Source organism: Papio anubis, chromosome 5, assembly GCF_008728515.1.
Source record: "Papio anubis isolate 15944 chromosome 5, Panubis1.0, whole genome shotgun sequence".
NCBI classification, from domain to species: domain Eukaryota; kingdom Metazoa; phylum Chordata; class Mammalia; order Primates; family Cercopithecidae; genus Papio; species Papio anubis.
Window position 1 is genome coordinate 49,856,117 of NC_044980.1, and position 15,635 is coordinate 49,871,751.

At 37.0% G+C, this 15,635-nt stretch overlaps 1 protein-coding gene across 2 annotated transcripts in view; it reads left to right on the plus strand.

Annotated features, from left to right (window-relative positions):
* Positions 1–15,635, plus strand: part of MTREX (Mtr4 exosome RNA helicase) — a 124,869-nt gene that overhangs the window by 7,017 nt on the left and 102,217 nt on the right. For both annotated transcript variants that reach the window (XM_021939365.2, XM_003899677.5), the window contains exons 2-5: positions 7,969–8,106; positions 9,782–9,848; positions 13,311–13,373; positions 14,301–14,413. In XM_021939365.2, coding sequence (XP_021795057.2) covers positions 7,969–8,106; positions 9,782–9,848; positions 13,311–13,373; positions 14,301–14,413 — 381 coding nt within the window. The remainder of the gene's footprint in view (positions 1–7,968; positions 8,107–9,781; positions 9,849–13,310; positions 13,374–14,300; positions 14,414–15,635) is intronic.

Genomic DNA, 15,635 nt, shown 5'->3' on the forward strand with positions numbered 1-15,635 from the left:
GGGCTGGTTTCATGGAAGATAATTTTTCCACAGACCAGGGGTAGGGGGATGGTTTCGGGATGAAAGTCTTCCACCTCAGATCATCAGGCATTAGATTCTAATAAAGAGTGCACAACCTAGATTCTTCACATGTACAGTTCACAGTAGGGTTTGTGCTCCCATGAGAATCTAATGCTGCTGCTGATCTGACTGGAGGCAGAGCTCAGGCAGTAATGTTCACTCACCCGCTGCTCACCTCCTGCTATGCAGCCTGCTTTCCTAACAGGCTATGGACTGCCTAGGGGTTGAGGGCCCATTTTAAGCCACTGGGTGTATGGTAATTTGTTACAGCAGCAATAAAAAGTTGATGCAAACAGTAATGTGGGAGAGTATTTTATGGCCTTTTTCACACAGTGTATTGAACTTGGATTTTTGTCAATGAGATAGATGATTAAATGTATTTCAATTCATGTTAATTTATATTTCTTTTTGTATGAATGAAGCAAAGCATCATAAGTTCAGAGGCTATTTGATTTTATTTGAGAATTGTTCATACCTTTTTTTTATCTTGAAAAAAGTGAATAGTTGGTCCTTCTTAATTTTTAGGACTTCTTTATAGACTAGGGATATTATTCCTCTAACGTAAATTGCAATATTTTCCCCAGTGTTTTGTCATTCAGAAAAATTTTAATATAGTCACATTTGTCATTCTTGTTGCTCTTGGATTTTTTGTCATGTTTTCTTCAAATCCCTGTATGGTTTTGTTTTTTACATGCGCATCTGATCCATTTTAAACCAGTGCTTTTCATAGTGTTAAACAGGTTGCCCAGACAGTCTAAAATCATTTTGACAAATATTTGTAATTATTTTTATTCTATAAATTTTTTTTGAGACAGAGGCAACAACCACAGAAAAAACACATATTCCATTGTGGCATAGAGCAATAGTTAACCCATTGGGGATTACTATCAGTTTAACTTCTTTGTAGCTCTCAGAATAGAACTATTTCTGAGTATATGTGTACTTCATACAATTTTCATCAACTAAGAAGGTTGTTGTTCTACACTAGCATTTTAAAATAGTCTGTATTTATGATTGTGTATAATTGTACAGAGAAGTACAAGACTGTGGAGCTGGGGGCAGTGGCTCATGCCTGTAGTCCCAGCTACTAGGGAGGCTGGGGCCACCGTGGATAATACAGCCAGGACCCAACTCAAAAAAAAAAGGAAGAAAAAAAAACCTATGGAACACTTACATCATTGTTTTCTATCTCGGCAGAAATCAAATAAACACAGTTGGAAGTTACAACAGAAATGTTACTACTGACTTCACAGAAATAACCATCAGAAACTATTATGAACACCTCTACACATACAAACTAGAAAACCTACAAGAGGTGGATAAATTCTTAGACACATACACCCTCCCAAGACTGAGTCAGGAAGGAATTGATTCCCTAAACAGACCAGTAGTGAGCTCCAAAGTTCGATCAGTAATAAATAGCCTACCCACCAAAAAAAGCCCAGGACCTGATGGATTCACAGCAGAATTCTACCAGATGTACAAAGAAACGCTGGTAGCATTCCTACAGATATTATTCATAAAAATTGAGGAGGAAAAACTCCTCCCCAACTTACTCTATGAGGCCAGCATCATGTTGATATCAACAACGGGCAGAGACACAACAACGGAAAACTTCGGGCCACTATCCTTGATGAACATCAATGCAAAAATCCTCAGCAGAATACTTGCAAACCAAATCCAGCAGCACATCAAAAAGCTAATCCACCATGGTCAAGTAGGCTTCATCCCCAGAATGCAAGATTGGTTCAACATACAAATATCAATAAATGTGATTCATCACATGAACAGAGACTAAAGACAAAAAACCACATGATTATTTCAGTAGATGCAGAAAAGGCCTTCGATAAAATTCAACACCCCTCCATGTTAAAAACTCTCAATAACCTAGGTATTGAAGGAACATACCTCAATATAATAGAGCCATCTCTGACAAATCCACAACCAACATTATAGTGCACAGGTGAAAGCTGGAAGCATTCCCCTTGAAAACTGGCACAAGATAAGGCTACCCTCTCTCACCACTTCTATTCAGCATAGTATTGGAAGTCCTAGCCAGAGCAGTCAGGCAAAAGAAAGAAAGAAAGGGCATCCAAATAGGAAGAGAGAAAGTCAAACTATCTGTTTGTAGACAACATGATTCTATGTGTAGGAAACCCCATAGTCTGGGCCCAGACACTCCTTCAGCTGACAAATAACTTGAGCAGAGCTGCAGGATACAAAAATTAGTGTGCAAAAATGATTAGTATTCTTATACATCAACAATAGCCAGACCGAGAGCCAGATCAGAAAGGCAATCTCATTCACAGTTGCCACAGACCTTCCCCGCTCCCACACACACACACCCTAGAAATACAGCTAACCAGGGAGGTGAAAGATATATGCAATGAGAATTACAAAATACTGTTCAAAGAAATCAGAGAAGACACAAACAAATAGAAAAACACCCCATGCTCATGAATAGGAAGAATCAGTATCATGGAAATGGCTGTAGTGCCCAAAGCAATGTACAGATTCAATACTATTCCTATCAGACTACCAATGACATTTTTCACAGAACTAGAAAAACCTATTTTAGAATTTATATGGAACCAAAAATAGCCAAGGCAGTCCTAAGCAAAAAGAACAAAGCTGAAGGCATCACGTTACCCTACTTCAAACTATACTACAAGGCTACAGTAACCAAACAGCATGATACTGGTACAAAACAAGCACATTGAGCAATGGAACAGAATAGAGAGCCAGAAATAAGGCCACGTATCTACAACCATCTGATCTTTGACAAAGCTAACAAAACGAAGCAATGGGAAAAAAACTCGCTATTCAGTAAATGGTGCTGGGATAACTGGCTAGCCATATGCGGAAAATTGAAGGTGGACCCCTTCTTTATACCATGTACAAAAATCAACTCAAGATGGATTAAAGACAGATGTAAAATCCAAAACTACAAAATCCCTGGAAGACAACCTAGGCAGTATCATCCTGGACCTAGGAACGGGCAAAGATTTGATGACAAAGATACCAAAAGCCATCGCAACAAAAGCAAAAATTGACAAGTGGGATCTAATTAAACTTTTTTTTTTGAGACGGAGTCTCACTCTGTCGTCCAGGCTGGAGTGCAGTGGCCGGATCTCAGCTCACTGCAAGCTCCACCTCCCGGGTTTACGCCATTCTCCTGCCTCAGCCTCCCAAGTAGCTGGGACTACAGGCGCCCACCACCTCGCCCGGCTAGTTTTTTGTATTTTTTAGTAGAGACGAGTTTCAACCGTTAGCCAGGATGGTCTCGACCTCCCTGACCTTGATCCGGCCTGCCTGCCTCCCAAAGTGCTGGGATTACAGGCTTGAGCCACCGCGCCCAGCCTAAAAGCCATCACAACAAAAGTAAAAATTGACAAGTGGGCTCTAATTAAACTTAAAGAGCTTCCATACAGCAAAAGAAACTATCAACAGAGTAAACAGACAACCCACAGAATGGGAGAAAATTTTTGCAAACTATACCGTTGACGAAGGTCTAATATGCAGCATTTATAAGGAGCTTAAATTTACAGGAGAAAAACAATCCTATTAAAACGTGGACAAAGGACACAAACAGACATTTCTCGAAAGAAGACATACATGGGGCCAACAAACATTAAAAAAGCTCAATATCACTGATCATTAGAGAATTGCAAATCAAAACCACAATGAGATACCATCTAACATCAGTCAGAATGGCTATTACTAAGAACTAAAAAAATAAGAGTTGCTGTCAAGGTTGCTGAGAAAAGGGATCGCTTAAAACTGTTGGTGGGAGTGTAAATCAGTTTAACCGTTGTGGAAAGCAGTATGGCAATTCATCAAAGAGCTAAAAACAGATACACCGTTAGACCCAGCAATCCCATTACTGGGTATATACCCAGTGGAATATAAAGCATTCTGCCATAAAGACACATGCATGTGAATGTTCATTGCAGCACTATTCACAATATCAAAGACATGGAATCAACCCAAATGCTCATCAATGACAGATTGAATAAAGAAAATGTGGTACATATACACCGTGAAATGTTATGCAGCCATGAAAAAGAATAAGATCGTCCTTAGCAAACTAATGCAGGAACAGAAAACCAAATACCACATGTTCTTGCTTATAAATGGGAGCTAAAAGATAACTTATGAACACAAAGAAGGAAACAACAGACACTGGGGTCTACTTTGTAGGGCGTTGGAAGGAGGGAGAGGAGCAGAAAACATAACTCTTGGACACTGGCCTTAATACCTAGGTGATGAAATAATATGTACAGCAAACCTCCATGATGTGTTTAACTGCGTAGCAAACCTTCACATGTACCCCCAAATCTAAAATAAAAGTTTAAAAAGACCAAATACTTCTGCTTGGCACATGTTCTTCTCTAGGCGAGACACAGTGGTTGTGCACAACGGTCACTGCTTAACTTTTAGTAACACTTAACAGTGTGAGTGCTTTAAAAAAAAAAAATTATTTGACATAATTTCAGACTTAGAGAAAATGTATAAGAATGGCACCAAAATTCTTGTACACCTTCACTCAAATATTCTAAATTTTAACATTTTACCACATTTACTTTATCCTCTCTTCCTTTTCCTTCCCATACATGCATATGTGTATGTGTATGTTTGTGGATATGTGCTTTTTTCTGAACTGTTTAGAGTAAGTTGCAGATATGTTGCCCATTTACCTCTAAATTCCTAAGTTGCTTAGTGTGTGTTTTCTGAAGATGAGAGCATTCTTTTATGTAACCACAGTTCAGTTTATAGTTATCAAAATTAGGAAATTGTATATTGATACAGTACTGTTACCTAATCTGCAGACTTATCTAGATTTTGCCAATTGCTTTAATGTCCTTTATAAGAAAATAATTCTATATAGAATTAAGTGATTTGGTTGTCATGTCTTTTTTGTCTCATGTAGTATGTACTAGTCTTCGAATTTCATGATCTTAACATTTTAGAATGTGTTGCTAGGTGTTGCCAAATTCCTCTATAGGTTAGAGATTGATTTTTATCCTCTGTGATTACAGGCTAGTTATCCCAGTTTGGGTTTGTTCGCCAATAAGTTATAATTAGATGTTGGCCAAATTTGTTGTTTGGGTTAAATGACCAATTTGGTGCTCTTTCTTGTGCTTTATATAGAGCATGCTACCCTTATGAACTAAGAAGAATAACATTCTCAGATGGTTTCAGTAAATTAAAACCTTATCCTTAAAATGTAAGCCGGTTATCTGCAACACTTCATTTCCAGCCTTGCTGGATAACTTCTGTGTTTGTGTGCAAGTTCCACATGTGACATACATAGCAAGTTATAAGAGAAATAAATAACTGGAGTCCTAAAAGTCTGACATGCAATATTAAAGAGTAATATAGCACTTCTGACTAGAAGTGTTCTACCATGAATTTCAGTTTCTCAAAGGTTTGGGAACTTTCATGTTTCTTTGTTTTATAGACTTGAACCAGCTCCTGATAGAGTGTTTTAAATACAGTGGCTTAGTTGTTGCTTACTCAGAGATAGAATAATAGAATGTTACCCTCAGAAAGGATCTTAGTTATTGTCCAAATGTCTTATTTTACTGAGGCCCAAGGATGTTGATGGCCTGTCCAGAAGAGGTTCGCATAAGTAGCAACAAAAATGGGACTAGAATGAATAGCTTTTTCGCAAAATTGGGGGTGACAGAAATTATAAATTTTAGGTTTTGCTAAGTATCAAAGAATGAACTTCATTATGGAAAGGTTGTTCAAGCATATGAATCGGTGTTATTGTGTTACCCTATATTAAAATTTTTTTTTTTTTTTTTTTTTTTTTTTTAAGACGAATCTTGTTCTGTCGCCCAGGCTGGAGTGCAGTGGCGCGATCTCGGCTTACTGCAGGCTGCACCTCCTGGGTTCACGCCATTCTCCTGCCTCAGCCTCCCGAGTAACTGGAACTACCGGCACCCACCACCACACCCGGCTAATTTTTTGTATTTTTAGTGGAGACAGGGTTTCACCGTGTTAGCCAGGATGGTCTCTATCTGCTGACCTTGTAATCCACCAGCCTCGGCCTCCCAAAGTGCTGGGATTACAGGTGTGAGCCGCCGCACCCGGCCTAAAATTTCTTTAAATAGAACATAAAAGTGTGCAGATTATGGGATGGATTTCTAGAGTATATGAACACATCCATGCAGCCACCATTCTGTGCAAAAAAACAGAATATTACAGAAACCCCTCTGTGCCTCTTAGAAAAATAACTATCCTGATAACAACATGTGTTAATTTTTTTTGTTTGGGACTGTTATGTAAGTGGAATAATGCAAAATATATTTTTATGTTTGGCTTTGGCTCAAAATTGTTTGCACAATTCATGACTGTAAATGGAGTAGCAGTTCTCAGAGTGTGACTGTTTTGTTATGGGATAAGAGGGGCAAATTCACAATTTTCCAAAAAGTCTATTAAAATATCCTGTCCTTTTTTAGTTACATATCTGTATAAGGCTAGATTTTTCTTCATATGCTTTGACCAAAACAATGTGTCTTAACAAGTTGAATACAGAAACAGGTGAGAGTCCTGCTGTTTCTGTTAAGCCAGACATGAGAAATATATAAATATAAAAACTATGCCATTCTCATTAAAATTTTTTTACAAAATAGTTATTTTTTTACCAAAAATGTTACTCATGTTAATATGTAGTGGTTTTACTATTGCCATTTTAAAGTGAATTAATAAGTATTTTAAAATTTTTTAGTTTTAATATCTAATATTGCAAATATCAATAGATACAACCACATAAACAAAATTCATTAGAGTTTCTCATAACTTTTAAGACTGAGAAAGGATTCTGGAACCAAAACGTTTGAGTCACTGACGTAATATTATTTAATTTACAATTCTGTCATAAGTAATGATGTTGAGCTCCTTTTCATGTGCTTGTTGCCCATTTGAATATCCTCTTTTCTAAAGTGCCCGCTAAGCCCTTTGCTCATTTTTTAATTGGGTTATCTTTTAATAATTGATTTATAGTCCTCACCCCTTATTTTCTGTCCTGGTTAAGAAATCCGAAAGATAATTTTCTTATTTTATCTTCTAGATTCTTTGTTGTTTTTGCCTTTTCACAGTTAGATCTAAAATTCACATGGAATTGATTTTTGTGTATGATGAAGTAAAGGTCAGACTGAATTCCCCTATGGATATTCAGTGTACCAAACCTTTTATTTATTTATTTTTTTGAGACAGTCTTGCTCTGTCTCCCAGGGTGGAGTATGGTGGCACGATCTCAGCTTATTGCAGCCTCTGCCTCCTGGGTTCAAGCAGTTCTCCTGTCTCAGCCTCTGGAGTAGCTGGGACTACAGGCGTGCGCCATCATACCCAGCTCATTTTTGTATTTTTAGTAGAGATGGGGTTTTGCCACGTTGTTCAGGCTGGTCTCTGACCCCTGACCTCAAGTGATCACCCATCTTAGCCTCCCAAAGTGGTTGGATTACAGGTATGAGCCACCGTGCCTGGCTCCAAACATCATTTATTGTCATTACTTTTAACCAGCAAATCTAATCACAGAAAAACATTTTCTTCCAAATAGTAGTATCATGGCTTTAGAGAAAGCATTAAATGTTTGTTAAAGTAACTCATGTTAATGTCTAATAGTGTTTTACTTTACAGTTTTAAAGAAAATATATTTAATAGTTATGTTAATGTGAATTTTAAAATAATTTTAAACCTTCAAAGAAAAATGAAATACAAATGCGGTAGTATTCAGTTTTACTAGGTTAAGGTATTCTGGGCTTTAGCCAGTTGTTGTTTGTAATATTCATCTATTTAAAACATGACTTTCTGTTAACGGTGTAGAGCAGTATTTTATCATGTTGCCTTTAAAGTAAAAGTGGATATCTCAGAATTCATTCCAAACTATTTACTTTTCAGGAAACGTTTTGATGGTAAATTACAATCAGAATCAACTAATAATGGAAAAAATAAGAGGGATGTAGATTTCGAAGGTACAGATGAACCCGTTTTTGGAAAGAAGCCCAGGATAGAAGAGTCAATAACTGAAGACTTAAGGTAATATTTCCAAAGTCCTAAATGTTAATAACTCATAATTCAGGTGGTTGCATGAGATTTTAAAACTTGTTTCCATGTTGCTACTTAGATATATGCCTGTGTTCAAGAAATGAAGGTATTCTTTCTATTTTTATACAGGCATGTAAATATAGAACACTTACTGAAGTTTGGGGAATTGGAAAGCAATATAGAAAATACTCATCTTTTAATACTTTAGAATCCAGTTTTGAGAAAAAAATCTTAACACCTGATTTTTTTTTTAAAAGAAATACATTTTCTTTATGTGTTAATGCCTCAGGAAGAGGATAACTGGAAGAGTGGAATAAAAGAAAAAAATAAAGCTAACTCAGTAGAAGGAATAAGTGGGAAGGAACATTAGAGGGAATTAGATTTTCATTGTTGCATGTAGAGTGGCTGTGCATCTCAAGACTCCTGCTATGGTCATCTGTGGCTGGAATTGCTGGTATTTATCTGATGTTGGAAGCTGGAACTTTCTAAATGTTGATGCCAGTACCCTTGGCTGACCTGTTTTCTATTGTGGTAATGATCTTACAGCTTTGCTTCTCCCTTCTAATGTGCCATATTCGAACTTGGCACTACCATGAAGAGTTTACAATTTCTGTAGTTTTTTTTTTTTTTTTTATACCAGTTAACGTTCGTTATAGTTAGTAAAATTATCTCCTATAAATGGTGATAGATGTGTCACTGGAATATTTAAGATGCTTCGTTTTCCCAGGCTACTATAATAAGTTACAAAATAATAATTTGTAGTTTAAAGTCATTGTTACTTGTTTGTAACTTTTGAGTTTGTCCAAAGTAGTAGTATTGACTTAAATCTCAGAAGTACAGTAAGATAATGAATCTAGCACAGAAATACATCTATTTTTCTTCAGTTTATTCAGTTTTGCCTTTTCAGAGTCTAAACAGATGAGCATAATGTAGGATTTTGATGAGAATAAGGAACTTTTTTTTTTTTTTTTTTGAGGCATTGTCTCACTCTGTCACCCAGGCTGGAGTGCAGTGGTGTGATCATAGCTCACTGCAGTCTAAACCTCCCCAGGGTCAAGTGATTCTCCTGCCTCAACCTCTTGAGTAGCTGGGACTACAGGTGTGTGCCACCACGTGTGCTAATTTTTGAGTTTTTTTGTAGTGAGGTTTTGCCGTATTGCCCAGGCTGGTCTTGAACTCCTGGGCTCAAGTAATCCACCCACTTCAGCCTCCCAAAGTGTTGGGATAACAGGTGTGAGCCACTGTGCCTGGCCAGGAACACCTCTATAAATAATAGCAACAAATGAATTGGGCTAGTTTATTTTATACTTTTTATTGTGCAATGGTTTATAACCAGCTTATGTTTTGAAGTGGTGACAGTGCTTGGTAGAGGTACTTTTTATTCAAAAGAGTTATTAGAACTAAGCTGACATAATTATTTGAATAATCCTTGGCATTATGTTCTGTATCTGTAATAAAGGATGTTAACTGGTCATTTTTAATTTTCAGGGTGTATTTGCATAATGTGAAAACATTTCTATGTATTCTTAATAGCCAAAGTTTTTCCTGTGTGGAATACTGATGATTGGACATTGTCATTTTCCTTAACAGTGCAATGTGAGGCTTATTATCAAATTATAGAAAAGTAATTTATTTTTGTGTAACTTTAAACAATATTTTTTTTAAGTTTGGCAGACCTGATGCCCAGAGTCAAGGTACAATCAGTTGAAACTGTTGAAGGGTGTACACATGAGGTAAGCACAAACAACATACAGAAGGTTAGTGTTATAAATGGAATTTTTCTTTGGACTATCTAGTATGATGATCAGCAGACAGTTTAGCCTTGAGGGCCTTGGAAACAATAAATAGTTTCCATGGGGTACCTAGTGGAAGAGTTGGGGCTTTGTAATTAAACTTGGGTTCAGATCCTCCCCCAGCATTTTTCCTAACTATAATCTTGGGTAAGTTTCTTATTTTAACAGCTTTTTTTTTTTTTTTTGGCAGAATTTCGCTGTTATCACCCAGGCTGGAGTGCAATGGCACGATCTCGGCTCACTGCAACCTCTGCCTCTTGGGTTCAAGCGATTCTCCTGCCTCAGCCTCCTGGGTAGCTGGGATTACAGGCACGCACCACCACGCCCGGCTAATTTTTGTATTTTTAGTAGAGACAGGGTTTCACTCTGTTGGCCAGGCTGATCTCAGACTCCTGACCTCGTGATCCACCTGCCTCAGCCTCCTAAAGTGCTGGGATTACAGGCGTGAGCCACCATGCCAGGCCAATCTTGGGTAAATTTCTTAACTTCTTTGTTTATTAAAAAACATTGTTTTTTTGAAGTTTTTAAATTTGTGATAAAGGGATCTACCTAGTGGTGTGGTTGTGAGGATTATAGAAGTAAATTAGGTAAAGTACCTAGCATAGAGTAGGTGTTTAGAACATTCCTACTCCTAAAGTTAAGTAACAGTGCTACTTTTGAAGGTTACATGCTATTTCAAGTCTTGGCGCCATTGACTGGTAAATTGCAGTTTCTTTGTTCTGCCACAAGATGGTGGTCAGTGATAGCTTGTATCCATTTAGAAGTGAGAATTTATACACATTAGGGACATAATGGAACTATAACACTGTTTTTTCTCAAAACTTTTTATTATAGTGTAAACATTATAGCAAGTTATTTTTATAGGTAATTGGAGAATCTCATTGAAAGTCTATTGAATAAGCAGAGTAATCCAAATTAACAAAAAGACTTTTGATGTAGGTTTAGAACCTTATCTTTTTTTTTAAAAAACTTTAGATTCAGGAGGTACATATGCAGGTTTGGTTTTGTTTTGTTTTTTTTAAGAGTCTCACTGTGTCGTCCAGGCTGGAGTGCAGTGATGCGATCTCAGCTCACTGCAACCTCCGCATCCCAGACTCAAGCAATCCTTCTTCCTCAGCCTCCCAAGCAGCTGGGATTACAGGTGCATGCCACCACGCCTGGCTAATTTTTTTTATTTTTTAGTTTTTAGTTTTATTTTTAGTAGAGACTGAGTTTCACCATGTTGGTCAGGCTGGTCTCAAACTCCTGACTTCAGGTGATCCACCCGTCTTGGCCTCCCAAAGTGCTGGGATTACAGGTGTGAGGCACTGTGCCTAGCCATATGCAGGTTTGTTACATGAGTATATTGTGTGATGCTGAGGTTTGGGCTTCAGTTGAACCTGTCACCCAAATAGTGAACATACTACCCAATAGGTATTAAATAGTTTTTCAACCCTTTCCCACTTTCACTTCCTGCTTTTGGAGTCCTCAGTGTCTATTGTTCCTATGTTTATGTCCATGTGTACCCTATGTTTAGCTCTCACTAAACATAGCAAGAATTATGCAGTATTTGATTTTCTGTTTCTGCATTAAATCACTTAGGATGATGGCCTCCAGCTGCATCCATATTACTGCAAAGGACATGATTTTTAGAAATTTATCTTTTAAAATATTTATTTTTCTACCGAAAGTCTCTTATGTTTTAGAAATAGTACATAGTGTCTGACAGATGCGATGTCCATTTGATCATTCAAGATATGTTAGACCCTATTCAGTTATCTGGGCTTATAAAAGATGGAAAAACATAAACATGACTGGGCGCGGTGGTTCACATCTGTAATCCCAGCACTTTGGGAGGGCGAGGCAGGTAGATTGCCTGAGGTCAGGAGTTTGAGACCAGTCTGGCCAGCATGGTGAAACCCCATCTGTACGAAAAATACAAAAAAAATTAGCTGAGCATGGTGGTGTGTGCCTGTAATCCCAGCTACTCAGGAGGCTGAGCAGGGAAATTGTTGAACCAGGGAGGTGGAGGTTGCAGTGAGCTGAGATCGCACCACTGTACTCAAGCCTGGGCAGCAGAGCAAGACTCTGTCTCAAAAATAAATAAATAAATAGATAAATAAATAAATAAACTCTATTTTCAAGAGGTCAAAAGCCCTTTCTGTGCTCCATGATTATCTTTAAGCCCACCGTTTTGTCACTTCTTCTTACTTTCTCAGCAGGGTGACTTTTCCTCTTCACAGGCTTGAGGATATCAAGTTGAAATGTCCTCTGATTATAACCTCCATCACCAAGGCTATTTGCACCTGTCACATTCCCCTTCCAGACTAAGGATGGTTGTTCTGCCAGTGTTGTTGGTTGTATCTTATCCTATTTCCACAAAGACTTTATTTATTTTTAATTATTATACTTTAAGTTCTGGGGTACATGTGCAGAATGTGCAATTTTGTTACATGGGTATACACGTGCCACAGTGGTTTGCTGCACCCATCAACTTGTCAACCTTCGTTAGGTATTTCTCCTAATGCTATCCCTCCCCTAGCCCCCCACCCCTCTACAGGCCCCGGTGTGTGATGTTCCCTGCCCTGTGTCCATGTGATCTCATTGTTCAACTCCCACCTACGAGTGAGAACATGCAGTGTTTGGTTTTGTGTTCTTGTGATAATTTGCTGAGAATGACGGTTTCCAGCTTCATTCATGTCCCTGCAAAGGACATGAACTCATCAACTTTTATGGCTGCATAGTATTCCATGGTGTATATGTGCCACATTTTCTTTATTCAGTCTGTCATTGATGGACATTTGGCTTGGTTCCAAGTCTTTGCTGTTGTGAATAGTGCCGCAATAAACATACGTATGCATGTGTTTTTGTAGTAGCATGATTTATAATCCTTTGGGTATATACTCAGTAATGAGATTGCTGGGTCAAATGGTATTTCTAGTTCTAGATCCTTGAGGAATCGCCACACTGCACAAAGACTTTATTAATTTCATTTTCCCTTAACTATCTCTAGAGTCTCCTTTTTTCTAATTGCCATTCCCTGTCAGCATATGAGCATTCAAAAGTTTCTCTTTTTGTTCTATGTTGTTTTCTACTCACTGTGTTGTTATTCTTCTGTGTTGTAGTAGTTTCAACTTTAATAAATACACAGTTTCTTCAGGGAAATAAACATCAGCTTGCAATTATTACCTGTAGACAGCAAGTAGATGTAATTTTTGAGTGTCGAAACTAGCTTTTTGCCTTGTTCTTAAAGACAGTTATTTGATTTACAGTGTCTGAGACAGTTGAAGTTCATCATTCTAGTTCATCAGTTTTATTTTCCAAACAATCATTCGTTATGGAATGCTAAATACATCAGTTGTCAAATAGTTGGTGAGGTGTTTTGTTTTGTTTTGTTTTGTTTCTTTTTTACTTTGTTATCAGGTTGCGCTTCCTGCAGATGAAGATTATTTACCACTTAAACCTCGAGTTGGAAAAGCTGCTAAGGTCTGTACTTTGGGTGATACAGTTTATATAGTTTTGTGAGACTCTCTTTTTCTTAAAATTCTTGTTTCAAATGAGATTTTTATATTTCCGAGAACATATATATGTATGTATCAAAAACAAGCCAACCAAAGACAAATATAGTGAGAACGGAATCAGTTAACAACTATGCTGGAAACCAGCCATCACGTGATGAGATTTTAAAATATTAAAGTTGTGATTCTCAACCTTTTAAAAGAATGTAATGAAAGTTATCAGCCTTTCTACAGAAAAAAATACATGTGTACTAGTTTTTGCCTATAGTTTTAGGATTTTAACAGGCTTCTAATGAAACCCGAACTCTGCTTTTATTAGACGGGTTTTGAAGGCCTGATAGACCTTAAAAGGCCAAGAAATTTTAAGGTTTAATTTTCCAAGTAATTTTCTGTAAATAAAAAAGGCAGTATGGTAGAGTATGCATAAACTCTTAAAGTCTAATAGATGTAATATTCTGCCTCTACAGAGTGAACTTTACTGAGAGACTTCACTTTTTAGAGCCTCAGAGTTCCTGCCTATGAAAGGAAATAATATCTATGATAGGGGTTGTTGTGAAAATTAGTAATAATATATGGAAAATGTGTTACATAGTGCCTGGCCACAGAGCTTGTTTTTGATAAATGGTAATGATTATTTTGTTATTAATATAATACGTACCAACATAATGTAATAATCGAAAGATTAGAGAGCAGAATTAGCTTCTATGTTGTTTGGCCAAAAATGTAGTTTACTGTTCCTTACTTTCACTAATGTGTAGTATTATGTTTTCTAAATAGAATTATAAAGGAATACTCCCAGAATGCTTTGGGGGATAGCCTGCTTGTGTTTTGATTTTAAGTATGCTCTGATACGACTAGATGTTTTTATGCAGATACTAATATTTTGTTTTTACAGGAATACCCATTCATTCTTGATGCTTTTCAAAGAGAAGCCATTCAGTGTGTTGACAATAATCAGTCTGTTCTAGTATCTGCACACACATCAGCGGGAAAAACAGTATGCGCCGAGTGAGTAGCTTTCTTTTTAAAATCACTTTGTGTCTTATTTCACTCTTTAGAAGTTTCTTTTTTGTTGTTTGTTTAATTTCTGCAAGTAAAGATGGTTTTACTTGTCCCTTTTGAACAATGTCTTGTCTTATTGAACCTTTAATACAGTGTTTAATTGAAGTAATAAAAGAGGGCATTGTTTTCTTCTTCCTCATATTAGGAGAAAAACACTCAGGCTTTCATTATTAAGCATGATATTACCTGTTGGTTTTTCACAGATGCTTTTTATTTATCAGTTTGAGGAACTTCTGTTCCTAGTTTGCAGAGATTTTGTTTGCGTATGTATGTATGTCTGTGTGTATAAAATATTTAGATACTAGATTTTGTCAAGTGCTTTTTTTGCATCTATTGACGTGATTTTTTTTTTTCTTCTGTGCAGTCATGGCTCGCTGCAGCCTTGACCTCTGGGCTCGGTCAATCTGCCTGCCTCAGCCTCCCTAGTAGATGGTACTAAAAGCATGCACCGTCACACCTGTCTAATTTTTTATTTTTGTTGAGAGACAACACAGGGTCTCAAGCTCAAACAGGCTGGTCTCAAACTCCTGGGGTCAAGCAGTCGTCCCACCTTGGCCTCCCAAATTGCTGGGATTACAGGCATGAGCTACTATGCCTGGCCATGTTTTTGATATGTTTCTTAAATAATAATGTGTTTCTTAAATAATTTGACATGTCTGATAAGTGACGTTTGATCTTGTTTTCTGTACAGCATCATTTCCCTTTTATCTGAAGAAATGCCTTTAGCATTTTATTATAGTGCAGTTCTACTGATGAGAAAATCTTTTACTTTTTTATTTTTGAGAGGTATTTTCCTTTGGTATAGAATTGTAATTTTCTTTTAAGACTGGCTTTTGACTTACATAGTTTATGACAAGAAATCCCAGTATACCTTTGATCCTCTGTACATAATGTGTCTTTTTTCCTCTGGCTGCTTTTAATATTTATTTTGATCATTGATTTTAAGCAGTTTGTTTTTTATGTACCTTGGTGTTATTTTTGCATTTTTTTTCTTGTCTTAGGGTTTGTTTTTGCAGTCCTCAGTGCTCTTGTTCAAGGACTCTATATTGGGCCACTTAAAGTTGTCTCAATACTCACTGATGCTATATTCATTTTTTTTTCTTTTGAGTTTCAGTTTTGGGTCATTTTTGATGCAATGTCTTTAAATTTATTAATCTTTGCTTCTAAA